At 41.7% G+C, this 18,867-nt stretch overlaps 1 protein-coding gene across 11 annotated transcripts in view; it reads right to left on the bottom strand.

The window, feature by feature from the left end:
• The window catches only part of LOC140740196 (EVI5-like protein), a 258,676-nt gene that overhangs the window by 80,787 nt on the left and 159,022 nt on the right, over positions 1–18,867 (bottom strand). For all 11 annotated transcript variants that reach the window (XM_073069213.1, XM_073069214.1, XM_073069216.1 and 8 more), the window contains one exon: positions 9,846–9,962. In XM_073069213.1, coding sequence (XP_072925314.1) covers positions 9,846–9,962 — 117 coding nt within the window. The remainder of the gene's footprint in view (positions 1–9,845; positions 9,963–18,867) is intronic.

Below are 18,867 nucleotides of genomic sequence, written 5' to 3'. Positions count from 1 at the left end.
ACTTTGACATGAAAGAGTCTTCTTCCGTTGATCATATCCCGGATATTCAAGACCCATATCAGGATCAGGTTTATTGTCACACACATATATGAAGCTACTCTCCACTGTTCATCTAAAGAAGTTTGTCAAGGTGTTTGGTGACATGCTGAATCTACATAAACTTCTAAGAAAGTTGATGCGCTGTCAGAAGTCATCACCTGATCATCGTCTGGTCTTCCATGTCTGATGAAACTGTAACTCACACTGTTAGGAACAATTTTGGAAAAGCACTGAGAGAAGCAAGAGCCCAGGTGCAGAGAGGCATAGGGTGCTTCATTACCCCCTGAAATGGTTGGTAGCAGCACCAATCACTGAGTTAGTCAGATTCTCAGGGATAAATGGCTTGGCTTCACCAAGTTACCAGCAGCAAACACACCTGTCTGCCTTGGTATTAGTGACCACCTCACAGTTCTTGCGAACCGTTTCTCTGTTCTCTGGTATGTTCATCGTGTTCTCTGGGATGAGCACTGCACTAAATAGATCAACTTAAGCAGATTTGAGAGCTCAAAACTTAACATCTATGAGGTGCTTCTGGCTAGTGGAAGCACCAGAATTGTCTTCAACCTCAACCTGGAACCTCTAGCCAGGAGATCTAATTCAATGAGGAGTACAGAGTACCACTCCTCAAAGTATTAGGAGTGGAACCAGGAGAAAGTAAAGATTTAGTCTCAGCCAAACAAAATGCAACTCAGAAATGTGTGGCTAGATGTGGACCTTCTTGGCAGGGTCCTGGAGAATATTCATGCTGCTGGTCTCACCTTCAATTTACAAACATGTAAGTGGGCAAAAACGAAAATCAGATACCTTGGCTACCAGTTCAAAGTAAAATTTATTATCAGAGTACATACAACCTTGAGATTCTTTTCCCGCAGGCATACTTAGCGATTGTAAGAACAGAAACTGTAAACAGGAAGGAGTGGTTCAAGCACAGGTGGACAAAGTGGAATCACTCCTCAATAGAGTCTTTGTCCTCATACCAAGGAGGAGATGCAGTGTGGCAGGGTGCTGCTGCAGGCTCATTCCATAATTCATCTCTCTGGCTGCACATCTAATTAATCTTGCTGGGAAACGTGTAAGCAACCCAGTGACATGGACAAGTGAATGTGAAAATGCTTTCAAGCCCTTAAAGCATGTGCTCTTCACTTGTTCTTCAGAGCCCTGACTTTGATAAATGGTTTCTTGTCCAGGTGGGTGCATCTGAAGCAGCGCTGGCCTAAGGACAACCTAGAGAAGAGTGAACTGTCCTTTACCTGAGCTGAAAACTCCTCCCAAGGGAAACAAGTCATTGCACCATTGAAAGGGAGTGTCTGGCCATTAAGCGAGGCCCTTGACAGTCTCTGCTACTACCTCCTTGGCAGAGAGTTTGACCTTTACACAGACATGGATTCAGACAATGAAGGACCATAATGCCAGTGACATGGTGGTACCTGGAGCTCCAACCCTTCAAATTCAGTGTTCAACATAAGGCATAAGGAAATGTTACTGCAGACTACCTGTCTTAGCTGCTGAACATCATCGCTGTACGACAGGAGGTTGGTAATGTGATGGAGAGCACTCAGTACATGCAAAACACACACACACACACACACACACACACACACACACACACACACACACACACACACACACACACACACACACACACACACACACACACACACACACACACACACACACACACACACACACACACACACACACACACAGTTGTGGAGGATAATATGCTTGATCCGGAGGCTGGTGGGGTGGTAGGTGAGGACAAGGGGAACACGGTCCCTGTTGTGGTGATGTCCCCATCCTCCCGTCATCCATAATCTACAAGATTATGAGAGGCATAGATAGGGTGGATAGTCAGTACTTGTTTTCCAGGGCACCAATAGCAAACACCTGAGAGCATATGTACAAAATTAAGGGAGGGAAGTTTAGGGGAGACATCAGGGGTAAGTTGTTTTTTTTTTTTTACACAGAGGGTTGTGAGTGCCTGGAATGACTTGGCAGGGATGGTGGTGGAGGCTAAAATATTAGGGGTATTTAAGAGCCTCTTGGACAAGCACATGGATAAAAGAAAAATGGAGGGTTATGGGGTAGTGTGGGTTTAGTACTTTTTTTAAGGATTATATGGGTCGGCACAACATGGAGGGCTGAAGGGCCTGTACTGTGCTGTACTGTTCTATGGTTCTAGGACCCCACCACTAAGTACATCTTTCCCTCTCTACCCCTCTTTGCTTTTCGCAGGGATCGTTCCCTCTGCAACTGCCTGGTCCACACATTCCTCCCCACAGATCTCCCACGAGGTACTTATCCCTGCAAGTGTAAGTGCTACACCTGTCCCTACACCTCCTCTCTTACCACCATTCAGGGTCCCAAACCATCCTTCCAGGTGAGGCAACACTTCACTTGTGAGTCTGTTGGGGTAATCTATTGCATCCGGTGCTCATGGTGTGGCCTCCTCTACATCGGTGAGACCCAACGCAGATTGGGGGACCGCTTCGTTGAGCACCTCCGCTCCGTCCACCACAACAGACAGGATCTCCCGGTTGCCACCCACTTCAACTCTCCTTCACATTCCCATTCGGATATGTCCATACATGGCCTCCTCTACTGCAATGATGAGGTCAAACTCAGGTTGGAGCAGCAACATCTCATATACCGTCTGGGTAGTCTCCAGCCCCTTGGTATGAACATCGAATTCTCCAACTTCCGGTAATTCCCACCCTCTCCTTTCCCCTATCACACTTTCACTCTGCCTCCTCTTCAAGCTGCCTACCACCTCTCTCATGATTCTACCTTCTTCTACTACCCATAATGCTTTCCCCTTACATTCCTTCTTCACCTCTCCTGTCTATCCCCTCCCTGCTTCCCCTCTCCCACCCCTTGATCTTTCCTCTGATTAGTTTTTCACCTGCACCTTCCCCCTCCCCCACCTTCCTTATAGGGCCCCTGCCCCCTCCTTCTTCAGTCCTGACAAAGGGTCTCGGCCCGAAACGTTGACTGCTCATTTCCATGGATGCTGCCCGACCTGCTGAGTTCATCCAGCTTGTTTGTACATGTTGATTTGACCACAGCATCTGCAGTGTACTTTGTGTTTACTAAATGAGGCAATTTAGTGGCAGAGAGAGATAGAATGGCCATACATTGGACAAAGTATGGTGCTGTGATGGTGTTTTCTAGTAGATATCTTTTTGTTAATATTGGCAATTTTCTTTTTGCTATTTTCTCTAATTTTTGGTTGCACCTAATAAACACCCTTACCCTAAAATGTTAATCGACTCCAGCCTTTTCCCTTCAGTAGAAACCAATGTATCTAACACACTGCCACCTTCAGATTGCATTTCAGGTAGAAAGTCATTCTGACTTTCTAGTTTAACATACTTCCCTTTGTTGCTGTTTCTTCTAAATCGTGGAACCTAACAGCATAATATGAATACTATGAATTCAGTAGATGGAAAACACCAACTTCTTAAAAATATAGAAAATGACCCTTACAGTCCATGTCAACCATGCTAACAGTGATGCCTATCAATGCAAATCCATTTGCACACATTATGCCTGCGTCCCTCAATTCCATTCCAATCCAGGTATCTATTTACACCTCTTTTAAACATTGTAATTTTATCTGTCTCCATCCCTCTGCTGGAAGATTATTCGGGATGTTTATCACGCTGGGTGAAAAATTTAACCCTGAGATCTCTTAAATTTCTACCCTCCCTCTCATATTAAACCTGTCCCCCTCCAAACTAATTTTAGATCTCTTGCTCTGGATAAAAGATTCTGAATAAATATCCAACTCATGCCCCTCAATTTTTAAACCTTTATGAGGTCACCTCAACGTCTTACATTCAGGTGAGAATAAACCCAGACAGCCAATCTCTCCTCATAATGACAGCTCTCCATTCCAGGCAACATCCTGGTCCATCTGTTTTATGTCTATTGCTTCATGTCCTTCCCATGGTGTGATGACCAAAACTGTATACAATGCTGTGTGTTTTAAACAATGAGTTATAATTTTGAGACAAACAAATTACCTTATTCACCTGAAAGATGATAATACCACTAAAAATTCGAGTCAGTCTTTTCAAAAGTGAATTCACAAATGATCTTCCATGCAAATCCTGATGAAATTTGGAAAAGTCCACCCTGGAAGTAGCTAATTGCTGTTGGTTTAATTTAATTTTTCAACCACAATATATAACAACAGAAAATGCTAGAAGTATCCATCAGATTGCTCAATTCTCAAAAAGAAAATTAAAGTGCTGTGAGCATTCTCGTACTCCTATCTCATTAATTCTTAGTTTAAATGCCTTCAACATGATTAACAGTTCAAGATGCTGCATAGGACCACTTTATCCTAATTTGCTGAAATACATGAAGTCCGTTTACTGCAGAACATGATAAAACAGAATAGGTGGAGACTTTAATATTGAGGTGGAGAAACCTCATTTTTGCAGTGTCTTGAGCATTTGAAATACATGTGAGAAAAGGCAGTGGGCACAGATGCAATAATAATTTATAAAAAGAGAAATCCTGAGATGTTTTAAGGAAAATAATTATTTTGCCATGGAACAGGAGCATATGCATTGGGCAATGATTTCAAAAAGATGATGTTAGCAGTTTTTGCAGACCGAGGTGACTTCTTCCAGTTTGTCCATGAAACAGTTTATTCCTTTATTCTTATGTCTTTTTTCTCTTTTCAAGGAGGTTGGGGTTCTGTCGGAGTCCATGATCTATAGTTATGATTCTCTGCAAGCGGTGGTTTTTTTTTCCACCGGTCACACAGCCTGATATCTCACTATCCTTAGGAGTGGCTTGAAAATGTGTGCCTTCAGGGAGAGGCACCGTAGATGACCTGGTTCCTCACCAATTGAAGCATTGTGGGAGACTGAAACATCAGGATAAGAGGCAAGTTGTGCTGCAATTGGAAGAAGCCCCTATACTCGAGCGATCCCTTTCTCTCTCCCTCTCTTTTGATGGTGAGTGAAAGCCTGTCGGTCCTCAAGTTGGGAGACTTGCAGAAGCGACATGGAAGATTGTAACATTGAAACAGTGAGCTGCCAGTCTCCCCCCTTGTTGTAGTAGAAGTGATCACTCCCTCACTGGTGAGAGAGAGAGCCTGTCTGAGATATTGAAGTGCTGGGTTTTGAACTGGTTCCTAAGGTTGTCATAGCTGGGGTGGTAGTGGGGATAAGCTCTCACTACCTATAAAGGGCTCCAAGTGGCATGAGACTCTAACAACCTCTGACAATCAAGTCCAACTCTTGGCTTTTACGTGTGGCTTAGCTACCAGGCCTGGCAGAACTGTTTCTATTGACAAGAGAAGAGGCAAAGGTGGACCTTTGGTGCCTCAAAACCAGTTGCTTCAGGCAGGTGGGGCTCATCAGCCTTGGACAGCAGCCCACCTAGGAGAAGAAAAACTCTGATTTTAAACCTCCACAGCCTTGCAGCCATACCCACCCATTGGAAAGGCTTTGGGAGTAAACCCCGAGGAAGAAATCTGGAGCTGGGGTCCCTAAGTCGGTTTGATGTTATTTACAACCTCACTCTGGCAACCTCTGATCTGCTGAAGATTTTCAACATTTCTACTTTTCTTAGATCTCCGTGCAGCTCATTGCTGATATCCTCAGGTTTACCACATTTGCAAGCTTTATATCTCTATAGATTTGAAATCATTACCTCACACACCCAATGCCCAAATAATTTACATACTTAAAAATAAAATCAGCAACCCCAGGGTAGACAACTTATTAACCATCCTCCAGGCAGGAAAATCAAATGGTAACTGCTACTGCTTTACTGCTATCCATGTTGGTGAACCTTTCTCCCATTCTTTCCTCTATCCCTCCCCCCACAACCACAGGCCTCAGTTTCGCCAACCAGTCTTTTGTGCAGGACTTTATCATATGTTTTCTGAACATCCATGCAGGAAACTCCCTTCCTTCCTCAGCCTTTGCTGTTAGCAAAAGATAATGAATCAGAATCCAAGCAGGTTTGTTATCAGCGGCATGTGTCATGAAATTTGTTAACTTAACAGCAGCAGTACAATGCAATACATTATAATATAGAAAAAAGTAAATCAATTACAGTAAGTATATACATGTATATTAAATAGTTAAATTAAAAATAGTGCAAAAACTGAATTAATAAAAGTATGGTAGTGTTCATGGTTTCGAAGTCCATTTAGGGATCGATTGGCAGAGGGGAAGAAGTTGTTCCTGAATCGCTGAGTGTGTGCTTTAAGGCTTTGTACCTCCTACCTGACAGTAACAATCAGAAGGGTTCATGTCCAGAGTGATGTTGGTCCTTTACAATGGACACCACCTTTCTGAGATGTCTTGGATACTACAGAGACCAGCACCCACGATGGAGCTGACCAATTTTACAACATTCTGTAGCTTTGTTCGATCCAGTGTGGTAGCCCCCTCACACCAGACAGTGATGCAGCCTGTCAGAATGCTCTCCGCAGTACATCTGCACATCTGTTGAAGTTTTTGAGTGTTTTAAGTGACAAATCAGATCTCCTCAAAGTCGTAATGAAATATAGCCATTGTCTTGCCTTCTTTATAGATGCATCAATATGTTGGGACCAGGTTAGGTCCTCAGAGATCTTGACACTCAGGAACTTGAAATTGCTCACTCTCTCCACTTCTGATCCTTCTATCAGGATTGGTTCGTTTTCCCCCATCCTACCATTTCTGAATTCCACAATCTGCTCTTAGGTCTTACTGACTTTGAGTGCAAAGTTGTTGATGTGACATCATTCATCTAGCTGGGATATGTTGCTCCTGTACACTCTCTCATCTCCACCTGAGATTCTGCCAACCACGGTTGTATCATCAGCAACTTTATAGATGGCATTTGATCTATGGCTAGCCACACAGTCATGGGTATAGAGAGAGTAGAGCAGTGGGCAAAGCACACATCCCACAGGTATGCCAGTGCTCACGTCCTCTAGTTGGGGATAAACATCGGGTAATCAAATAATTTAAAAAAGTAATTAAGAGGAAAAGATGATGAGATAACTTTACTTGCACAATCAGTTGCTAGGGAATAGCATACTCCACAAAGTGATTGAGGCTATCACTGGAGGCCAGATATCCAAAGCAGAAAATAGCAGGCATTGCGAGCGTAAAGACTGATTCTGAATATTTTCAAGAACAAGCCATTAACTGGCACTCTGCAGAAAAATAGTGGTTCTACCTCTACAGGTGGTGCATGACTTAAGGGAAGGGGTAGTCCAGTGGGAGTTAGAGTAGGTTGGGAAGTGTTAAGTGCAGGTTAACCATAACTCTTCATATTGTATTTCACTGCTCTGTTAGCAGTGGTACAAACATCAATATGCTTTGCATAATTAAAAAAAACATTTTGCAAGGTTATTGAATCACAGAATAGTCACAGCACAAGTTGCCACTCAGGTAGTTTACAGGCGAATCTTTGGTATATGGAAGGAAATCGGATTCCTTAGAGGAAACCCATGTGGTCAAAGGGAGAATGCTTAAACTCCATGGAGACAATCATCGGGAATTTGGAATATCACAGTGTGACAATGGCCAATATGGACACAGGCACAATAACTTCGCCACCTCTCTCTAATGCCCTCACATCCTTCCCATAGTGTGGAAACAACTCTGCTTCTGAAGCTGGAACAGAGTTTTATAAGAGCTCAACATAATTTCCCAGCATTGATGATCTAGGGCTCTATAGATAAAGACCACATTGTGTGTTAGAATTGCTTTCTAAGCTTACCCTGCCACCTTCAATGACTTGTGCAGCACTATTATCTACAAGAAGAGGCTGGACAAAGTAGATTGCTTTCTCTGGAGCACTGGAGGCTGAGGGGTGATCTGATACAAGTATATTTAATGATGAGAAGCATAGATAAGGTAGAGTCAATATCTTTTACCCAGGGTGGAAATCAAATATTGAAGGCATATATTTAAACTGAGAGGACAGATACTTAAAGGAGATGTGTCAGAGAGGTTTTACTTTTACAGAGTGGCAGGTGCCTGAAATGTGTTGCCAGGGAGGTGGTAGAAGCAAATACCAATGCAATGTTTAAGCAGAATTTAGCCAGCCACATGGCTAGGCAGTGAATAGAGGATAAGAGATATGCACAGCTAGATGGGTTTATCTTAGATTAACATCAGAGTCAGTGCCGACATAGTTTGTGAAGGGCCTCTACTGTGCCCTACTGTTCTACCTTTTCACAGTTCCCTGCATTAAACTTCATCTCCCACCCTTCTGCACATTCCACTAACCTGTTAATATCCTGCTGTAATCTATCACTGTTACAGTTCACAATAACCATATAACGATTACAGCACGGAAACAGACCATCTCGGCCCTTCTAGTCCATGCTGACACTTACACTCACCGAGTCCCACTGGCCCGCACTCAGCCCATAACACTTCATTCCTTTTCTATCCATATACCTATCCAATTTTACTTTAAAAGACAATATCGAACCTGCCTCTACCACTTCTACTGAAGCTCATTCCACACAGCTACCACTCTCCGAGTAAAGAAATTCCCCCTCGTGTTACCCTTAAACTGCCCCCTAACTCTCAAATCATGTCCTCTTGTTTGAATCTCCCCTAATCTCAATGGAAACAATGCTGCCAGGTTTTGTATTAGACACAAATTTAGAAATTGTGGCTTGCATCCACTAGTCTTTGTTATTTATTAATGCTCAAAATAAAGCAATGGCACAGATCTCTGGTGATCACTACTTTCCTCCTGTTTCAGAATAACTATTCACCACGATGATGTATCGCTTTTAATTTGCTAACTTAGGTTGAAATGTCATGAGTCAGCTTTGCTTGTAAAGTCAATTACATTGCATCTTAGATGAAGTCTTCTTAAAGTCCACATACTTAACATCCACTGTATTACCCTCATTAGCTCTGTCCATTATCTTATCTAAACCTGCTATCTCGTTGATAAACATTACTTATCCTCAATAATCTGTGTGGGCTTGTCTTATTGAACCTATGGATTTTTAACTCCATGGTAACATACATAATGTAACATATATCAACCACCTTATTCTTCACTATTACCTCAAAAGCACCCTTTTCCTTAGTGAAGAAAGGTACAAAGTACTCACTTTGTTCCTTAACACTGTTTTCAGCATCAATGCATCAATTCCCATTTGACTCCTCTCCTCTAGGTACTATTATAAGCTCATAAACTCTTGGATTCCAACCTATTTTTGCAGCTGTTCATTTGCACATTCTCTGAACCTCCGTATTTTAGTTTTCTCCCCCCTCTGATTTTTTTTGGTGATCACCTGATTCTTGTTTGCATTTGCAACTAGACAGTGTTTTTTTGCTCCAAAAGCAGTCTTTTTTGCTCCCTTTCCACTGCATCTTTTTTTCACCACCAGGCAGCTCTGGAATTGTTTATTCTTTCTTTGCTTCACTTGGGAATGTGCCACAACTATACCTGAACCACCTCTTCTATGATGGAAACCATTATTTTACTGCACTTTGCCTGCCCCCTTTTGGCTCTAATTTACCTGGGTCAGTTCACTCTCAGGTTGTGGAATGTAGTTCCTCTAAAAACACATAGATACATTCCCGAACAGTTCGTAACTCTGAAATGTGGATGTTAATAGAGTTTCCACACTGGAGCTCTGTTACTTTTCAGCTCTGTCTCAGGCACTGAAACATGCCTGGAGCTCTGTTTCTTTTATTCTGCTGTGACTTTCAGATTTACAGGACTGCAGAAGAGATGATGAAATCCCATTGCAAAACAAAGAGCACTTGCAGCTTTCAGAACTGAAACCTGCAGCTGCACCATGGTGTTCTCACCTTTTCCATTTCCAGAACCTTATCTTGCATCTCCTTGAGTGCAGTCAATGCCTCTGCTTCTCTCAATCGTGATTGTTCCAGTTCCATTACATATTCCTCTTTATGACGATGCTCACACTGTGACATGTAAAAGAGAACATACAAACATTTAAAAAACAGGTTTTGAAAACTAGTGCCCAACCAAATGGCATTGCAAAGCATTTCAACTTTCACTTTCTATCCACAAGGGGAAAAATAAGCTAATGATCAACACAAGTATATTGTATTAGATTCCCAACCTTTTGCCTCATGTCAGGAGGAAGTAACAGGAAGTGTTTTGAAGAATAAAAAAATTATTTTTGATTCACCAAGGCAAAGAAGCTCATGGGCTAAGAGCTAGTCAAAAGGACTACCATTGCTGAGGTACTCGATGGTGGCCCAAAGACCTCGTTTCTGTGCTGTATGACAGAATGACAATGCTGACAGTGGCTGCAATCTTTATGATTGCAAAACAGATAGCTGCATAACAAATAAAGTGTACCAAATGCATTTTAAGAATCTGTCTAGAACAAAGAAAGAAGAAAAAAAAACCCTGCATTTACATAGCACTTTTCATGACATCACATCATCCTAAAGGTGTACAAGTAATACACAGGTTGTAAAAGCTTTGACAGACCTCAGCTGTAGCACTGCATTCAGTTTTGGGCACAGTGTCCAGGTAACAGAGCAGAACTTTAACTCACTGGACTGATACTAGGGTTTACAGTATTAAATTATCTGGATAGATTGTGAACATTTCCTTTCTATTCTGGGCCGGTCTAAGCATTGATTTAAAAAGCATAATAAGGGTTGGTCTGTGCTGGGTGATCAATGAGAAGAACCATTACCAAAGAGAGGGGTAGCTAGAAGGAGGGTAATTTTATATCCTGGGAAAAACCACAAACATAGATCATGGTAGAAACCTTGAGCACTCCTGGACTCTGGGGATGGCTGATATTTTTCATATCAAAGAGATAAAGGACATCAAGGGAAAAGGTCCAGAGGCAGGTGAATGGAATTGAGCCACAAAAAGTCTCTGAATTCTGACAGAATGAAAGCAAATTCAAATGAGTGGAACGGCAAGTCGCTTCCCTGCAGAAAGTTTGACATGATTGTTAAATTTTCTGCTCAGGCGGGTTGAGGCACTGGATAAGAATGCCCTTGTTTGAATAATTAATGATGACACTTTTACAGTATCTTTCACATTCCTTTTAGTAGATTCTAATGTGCTTTGCTTGGTAATAATGAAATAATTTTAAAGTGAAGCCACTATTGCAACTCAGGAAATGCAGCAGTCAATTTGTGCACAGGAATCCCACACAAACAGAAATAATCTGCCTCCAAATGCAAGGTCCAACAACTTGCCGCTCTTCTTTTCCTTAATCCACCAAGTCAAACTTCTATTCTCCCCTCTATTCTAATCCTAAATTTGCATCTTTACCATTCCTCATGTCTTTTCTTCCCGAACTGCTGGACACACAATTTCTCTTCATTACCCTAACTTTGGCCAAGAATCGTCTCTTCCCCACTTAAACACTTCTTAACCTCCTAGACTTGTAATTAGCACTCTCATGTCCAAACATACTGAGATGCAACATCCCCAAGTCAGACACTTTTGCTTGAAATTGCCCAATTAGATATTCACATCGTACTGAAATAATTGAATCTCATTGTATATCGACTATATGACCGTAAAAGGGCAAGCTTGCCCTCTATGTATTTATCAGTCTCTTTGCAGCATATAACACAACTGTCCAAACTACCTAACTCTATTGGAACTACCATCAATGAACCTGAAAACAAGTTTCCTCTTACAATGATACAACCTTGTCAGTACATCCTAGAGTAACAAACCTCAGGTACAAGGCTTGATCGGAATCCTTAAAGTGCTTTATTTGTAGTCTTTGAAATTCTACTCACTTATTTCATCTGTAATGTTTGAAGAAGCCAGAAAGAATCCAGTACTGTTTCTTTTTGTTCTCAATCTTTTAATTTACAGTTTCTAAATTTAAAAGGTAACTTTCTGTTTTATGTTCACATCCTTTATTTGAATCCACACACAAAATACTGGAGAAACTCAGTAGGTCATGGAGTATTTATGGACAGAAATGGATTACTGAAGTTTCAAATACCTGAAACTTCACTGTACCTCCCTGTGTCACAATAATAAACCAATTCCAATTCCTTCCATAAATGATGTCTGACCCACTGAGTTCCTCCAGCATTACATGCTGCAGCAGATTTCAGCATCTATAGCCTCGTGTCTCTTCTTTATCTAAAGTCAGCCACAATAGGCATCACCATTTCTGTAAAACTTCTCAACAGTTTAATCCACTAGCTAGCCAGACACTTGTATGACAATGACTGAAATAATACAGGAGTCTCAACATCATCCACGACTGCGTGGACTGCTTGATTGGTACTCCATTCACATTCACTTCTACTCCCAGTGTGCTGTGGTTAAACTGTGGATCATTTACAATGCGCACTGCATTTACTTGCCAAGGAAGCTTAACAACACCTCCTAAACCTACTAGTCTGCCACCGAGAAGTAGAAGGACAGCAGGTGCATGGGATGGCAACACCTGCAGAGACCCACCAAATCTCTGAACTTCTTGTGTTGGAAATGTATTTTTCATAATCATTAGGTTTATACTCTGGAACTGCCGAACCAACAACGATAGGAACGTCAGTAGGACTGCAATAGTTCACGAATGCAGCTTCTTAATGACATTTAAGAATGGATAATAAATACTGAACTTGCTAGTAATGACCCCAACTGAAAAATTAAAAAATATTCCAGCAAAGACCTGTATTTATTATACAACTGTAATTGCCCTTAAATTAAATTCCAGGGCAACCATCGGGCAAGCAAACTGGGATAGGATGAGAGTCACATACAGGTAATCCATACAAGGTGATCAATTCTTCTTTCTTTTAAAAGGTCAAGAATCAACCAGATTTTCACAATTGGTAGATTCATAGAGAATATTACTGATTACTACTTTGTTTTATATTTATGGACTAATTTAAATAAATGAATATAAATTTCTCAGGTGCCCTGCTAGTACTTAACAAATTTCCAGATCATTAGTCATTCTAGATAACTGTACCCCACTCACAGAAAATACTGAGGATTTACTTATCCTGTCCCTAGTTCCTTCTGCTCCTCAGTGTCTTCACTGCTGACACTCCTTGCTTTTAAGTTTATAATTGTGGCCCACCCCACTGATGGGAACACTCTGTCATTCTCCCAATGTCTGATACTTTCACATTGTGGTGTGATGCCTAATTTTACCTTTTTCTTCAGGTTTGCAACACTGTATAGGCCCTAGTATTTCCCAATCAACTTTGATGTCCATGATCTATTTAAAGGAAGCATCAAGGAAATATGACCAAATGATTCTAATTAATCATAGGAGATTATTTTGCCTGACTGCTGCTGAACTTCCAGTAAGATGACACCATGCTGAGATGCAGCAGCCACTCCAGGTCCATTCAAAGTTGCATTTGTTCATCTTGTTTTGCTGGATACTGGGAACGTCAAGTAACGTTTGATGTTACCAAGTTGCTATCCTGTTACTGAGTTGCTCGATAGCGACGTAGCTGAACTTATTGCATACCATCGTTCTGTTGTTGCCTGGACTTGTTGCGAGGTGCGCAGTGCGAGTGATTCTGTTGGACAGTTTTATTATGATTGTGACATTTGACATTAGAAACATAGAATATTGCAAGTTCGAATCACCGGTGAGATCGACAGTGAGGGAGCTGTGTTGCCTTGGCTGTGGTGAGGATTAGGCCTAGACCGTGGTGTTGCCTGTTGCAACTGACCAGGAGAGGAAGCACAAAAGCGGTATGGGAAAACCTCTGTGGAGCACCCTTGGATCCGTAATAGGTTGGGGACTTGACCCTCCTGTGGGTGCTGCCCTCCAGTGTTCGCTTAGTGGATGTACACTTACTATCTGTCCAGTCATGCCACACAGGGCTACATTATTATTATTTTCTCTTTGTGGCTCTATGGTTTTCTGAGATTGTAACCATATGTGCTATTTGTGCTACATACTATGTGCAGTGTTCTATATGTTCTTTGGCCCTGGAGGAGTGCTTTTCATTTGGCTATACTCATGTATAGTTGAATGATAATTTAACTTCAACTTGAACAGAGATACTGACTATGACGTGACTGATGTTAATCCGACTGGGCACACCATGTATTCACCGATAATACCCACGATTAAAAGCTTCTAACCCTGACTCATCATACAATGCAGTCACTGAGGTCTGGCTTCTAGGTCAGAGCTGAGAGACTCAGACAGTTATACGTTGTGCATTTGGTTCAGATTCTGAACTTATATCATGGCTATATATCTCTGAATCTCAGGCTGAGATAGTTGAATTGAGGTGGTCTTTAAATCTACTTCATGTATTAAATCTTAAGTATGTGCATGGTGACAGATGCCAAAAACCTAGGAAAGACACTAAAGACATTCAGGTCTTACAACATCTGCTACGGTAATTGTTAGACTACCCCTCGAGGCAATGTAACTCAGGGATGGGATGGTCACCATGCCTTCATAAATGTGTCTCAGTTTGGTTGGATGTGTCCACAATTACGAAAAAAGATTAACTTGAGAGATAAAGGTAGTGTAAGATGGCTGTCATGACTGAGGCAGATACAGCAACAAGAACATTTCCTCTTAACCTCCATTGAACAAGTGGCAAATGACACATAGCACACAATGGAAAACAAAACATGATGGTTTATACATCAGTTTGAATAAACCATTTCACAGTGGCATTAAACTCATGCAGAGCATTCATTTCAGAGAAACAACAATGTGGATTACATTAAACAAACTCTGCATCCAAAAGAAACAAAATAATAGAACAGGTAGTCCTGCAAGAAAAGTTCTCAAATTATCAAAATAATAGTAACACTTGATGGCTTGGGGTCTCTACTCACTGGAATTCAGAAGGATGAGGGGTGACCTATCAAATGTTGAAAGGTCTCCATAGAGTAGATATGGAGAGGATATTTCCTATGGCAGGGGAGTCTAAGACCAGGGGACACAGCCTCAGAATAGAGGGGTGTCCTTTTACAACAGAGATAAGGAGGAACTCCTTTAATCAGAGAGTAGTGAATCTGTGGAATTTGTTACCACAGGCGGCTGTGCAGGCCAAGTCACTGGGTATACTTAAGGCAGAGGTTGATAGATTCTTGATTAGTCACGGCATGAAAGGACACGGGGAGAAGACAAGATTTTGGGGCTGAGAGGGAAAATAGATCAGCCAAGGTGAAATGGTGGAGCAGATTCAATAGGCAAATGACCTAATTCTGCTCCAATATCTTATGGTAACACTGCACTGATGGGCACACAATCCTTTTAGTTTGGAATGATATTTACCAAGGTGAAGAATACATATCAAGCCGGCACGAAAGGAGATGAGCATCATGATTAGCAGTCATGAGACAGTGCACCCAGATGCCTTCCCAATCATCGCAGGGGACTTTAGCAGACCGGTTTGAAAAAGTCCCTGATAAGCTACCACTACCAAGTCACTTGGTGAACTAGAGGAGCCAACATGTTCAATTATTGCCTCACCACCATTAAAAATGTTTGTATGCAGTTCTGGCCTGTACTTTGTCTAGTCTGATCACCTGGTTGTACTGCTACTCCCTACATATAGGCAGACTGAAGACTGCAGCACCACTGGAAAGCACTGTGGAGGCATAGTCAAGGGAGGTGGAGGACCATTTGCAGGACTGGTTTGAATCAGTGGACTAGACCACATTCAGGGGTTCATCTTCAGTTCTGAATGAATATGACACAGTCATCACAGACTTCTTCAAGAAGTGGATGAGTTTGTGCCTTCAAGAACACACCTAGTTTTCCTAAACCAGAAGCCCTGGATGAACCAGGGAATTTGCAGTCTTCTTAGGGCTATCTTTGTGGCATTCAAGACTGATGGTCCAGAATCCTACAAGAAGTCCATGTTTAACCTCAGTAAGGTCACTGTGAAAGCAACAAAGCAATTCCCTGTGAAATTTGAGATATAATCAGAGGCACAACAGCTGTGGCAGGGTGTGCAAGCCAATATTTCCTATCAGATGAAACCTAACAGATTAACGAAGGGTCTCGGCCCGAAATGTCGACAGTGCTTCTCCCTATAGATGCTGCCTGGCCTGCTGCGTTCCACCAGCATTTTGTGTGTGTAGATTAAATGGAAATGATGCTTTACTCCCTGATGAGTTCAACGATTTATGTGCATAATTTGAAAGGAGGCGTAACTCTACGCCTACAGTATGTGAATACTCACACCTTGTGATCTCTGTTCCAGAGACCAATGTCAGACATCCTTCAAGAGGGTGAACAACGTGTCATGATGCACCTGGCTGGATAATGAAAATCTGTGCTAACCAACTGGCTGGAATGTTCACAGACATCTTTAACCTCTCACTGCCTGAGGTTCCCACCTGTTGCAAAAGGGCAGCAATCATACTGCTGCCCAAAAAGAGCTGCCTCAATCAATAGCAGATAGAGCACTCACATCTAACATAATAAAGTGTATGGAGAAGTTGGTTATGGCTAGGATATCTCATGACTGAGAAAGCACCTGGACCTGCCACAATTTGCTTACTGCCACAACCAGTCAGCTGGTTAAATGGGCAACCTTGCACTCAATGTCAACAAGATCACGGAACTGATTGTGGGCTTCAGGGAGGGCAGGTCAGGGGAACAGTACTGTCTTCAGTTGAGGAGTCAGTAGTGGAAATGGAAAGCAACTTCAAGATCCTGGGTGTCAACATCTCTGAGGATCTGTCCTGGGTTCAATGCATTGATGCAATCATGAAGATGGCATGCCAGCAGCTCTACTTCATTAGGAGTTTGAGAAGATTTTGTATGTCACCAAAAGAATCTTGCAAACTTCTACAGATACATGTTGGAGAGCATTCTCACTGTAGGCATCACCGGCTGCTATGGAGTCGCCAGTGCACAAGAAAGACTGCAAGGGACTGCAGAGGGTCATGGACTCAGTCACCTCTATCAAAGGCACAACCCTCCCCAACATTAAGAGCATCTTCTCAATATCTCAAGCTGGCAGCATCCATCATCAGGGACCCCCATGATCTGGGATATACCCTTTTCTCGTTACTACCATCAGCGAGGAAGTACAGGTGCCTAAAGAACCCAACTAAATGTTTCAGGAACAGCTACATTCATAAGATTTCTGAACATGTATGAATCCATGAACTCCACCTTGTTATTCCTTTTTTTAGCAGTACGTATTTATTTTTGTAGTTTATTGTAATTTTATGTCTCTGCACTGTCCTGCTGCAAAACAGCAAATCTCATATCATACAAGTCAATGATAATAAAATCCGATTCTGACATAATTTAACTTAGACTTTCAACATCCATGGAGCCATGGTGAGGAAGATATTAGAGCTCATTACTTTATTTTCTTAATACATATCTAAGGTTTAGAGTTGGGAGTACCTGACATATTTTCAATTTGCACTTGACACACAGTTTAAAAATGGACCCTTAGGAGGAAGTGGCAGTCTTCATTTGGATGTAGGCAGAGTGGTGAACTGAATGGACTTATGGCAGATGAAATGTAAGACACATGCAACAGCCAGGATCTGTTTTCATTGTTTCCCACTCCTGTCAGATTCCTTCTTCTTCAGCTCTTTGGCTTTTCCGTCCAGCACACTTGGCTTCTCACATCATTCTCTTTCTTTATACCCTCTGCCCACCTGCCCCATCCACCTTTGCCTTCAGCAGGATTCACTTATCTCCAGCAGCTTGCGTTTCTCCCTCTCTCTTTCCCTCTGCCTTCTGTTGCCTTCCTTTACAATCCTGAAGAGTCTTTGTCTGAAATGGCAACTGTTAATTTCCCTCCACAGATGCTCTTTGACCTGCTGAGTTCCTCCAGCATTTTGTGCGTGTTGCTCAAAAGTAAAGTGTTATATACTGACAAAAACGAAGTATAAACTGGACCCTGTATTCAATTTCAAAATATGTTCTCCAACAGAGATCTAGGATATTTATGCATTAATTGTTCAAGGTGGCTGAACATAATGAAAATGATGTTTAAATAGTTTCAGGATCATAGGTTTTATACTTGGAGGTATAGTCTACAGAGTAGGAAAGCCTTGATAGAACAGTTTGGGAAAAATGCTGCTTTATTCAATATTGAGTACTGGGTTCAGTTCTGCACAGGTGTAGTGAAATTCTGAAGGTGCATTGCAGCTACAGTAGATGAAGAGTTTTATGCGGATAAATTAGCTGGAGTTGTTTATTTGGAACTTGGGATTGTTTCCTTGGAGGCTGCAAAAGAATTTGATGAAAATACTTAAATTAAAAAGGGATTAGACAGAAGGGAGAGAAACAGTTCCCAATGGCAGAAGGGTTATGGAGGTAGTAATTGGCAAAAGAGCCAAACTGGGCTGGAGGAAAATATTTTCCTAAGCAGCAGGTGGTTAGAACCTGGAATGCATTGTTCAAGGAGGCATTGGAGCGTTGTCTTAAAAGGATTAGATGAATGATTGAAAATAAATTAAAAGTCAGGTTCACTATCATATGTAGAAATAGTTGCTTTGCTATAGGCTATGGAATGAAGTTGGGAGAGACTAGGAGCATCTGAATGATTCATTGTTTTCACAGTATTGGATGTGAACAGAACACTGCCCAGGCCCTATAACCTTGTAAGGTGGAAATTTTCACTTAGGGCAAGCCACAAATTAGAAGATGGAATCTGCCACCCAGCCAAAGAAAACATCTCCTGTTCCTAATGAGAAATGATTTCCAAAGGTAAACTGGGACGAGTGAGAGAAATATCTTTCCTTGGCAGTAGGTGATAAGATGGGATCCAATTTGAGTTGGGCACTACAAATGAGTTCCAATATTGAGGGTGAATGAGGTTAACAGCAAATTTTTAAGTTTTTTTTTCAAAATAATGTTTCAAGACAAATGCTGTTGCCAGGGAAACTATTTTATCA

This window comes from Hemitrygon akajei, chromosome 16 (assembly GCF_048418815.1).
Source record: "Hemitrygon akajei chromosome 16, sHemAka1.3, whole genome shotgun sequence".
In the NCBI taxonomy this organism is placed as follows: domain Eukaryota; kingdom Metazoa; phylum Chordata; class Chondrichthyes; order Myliobatiformes; family Dasyatidae; genus Hemitrygon; species Hemitrygon akajei.
The sequence above is the reverse complement of the archived record's forward strand: the minus strand, read 5'-3'. Positions and strand labels throughout refer to the sequence as shown.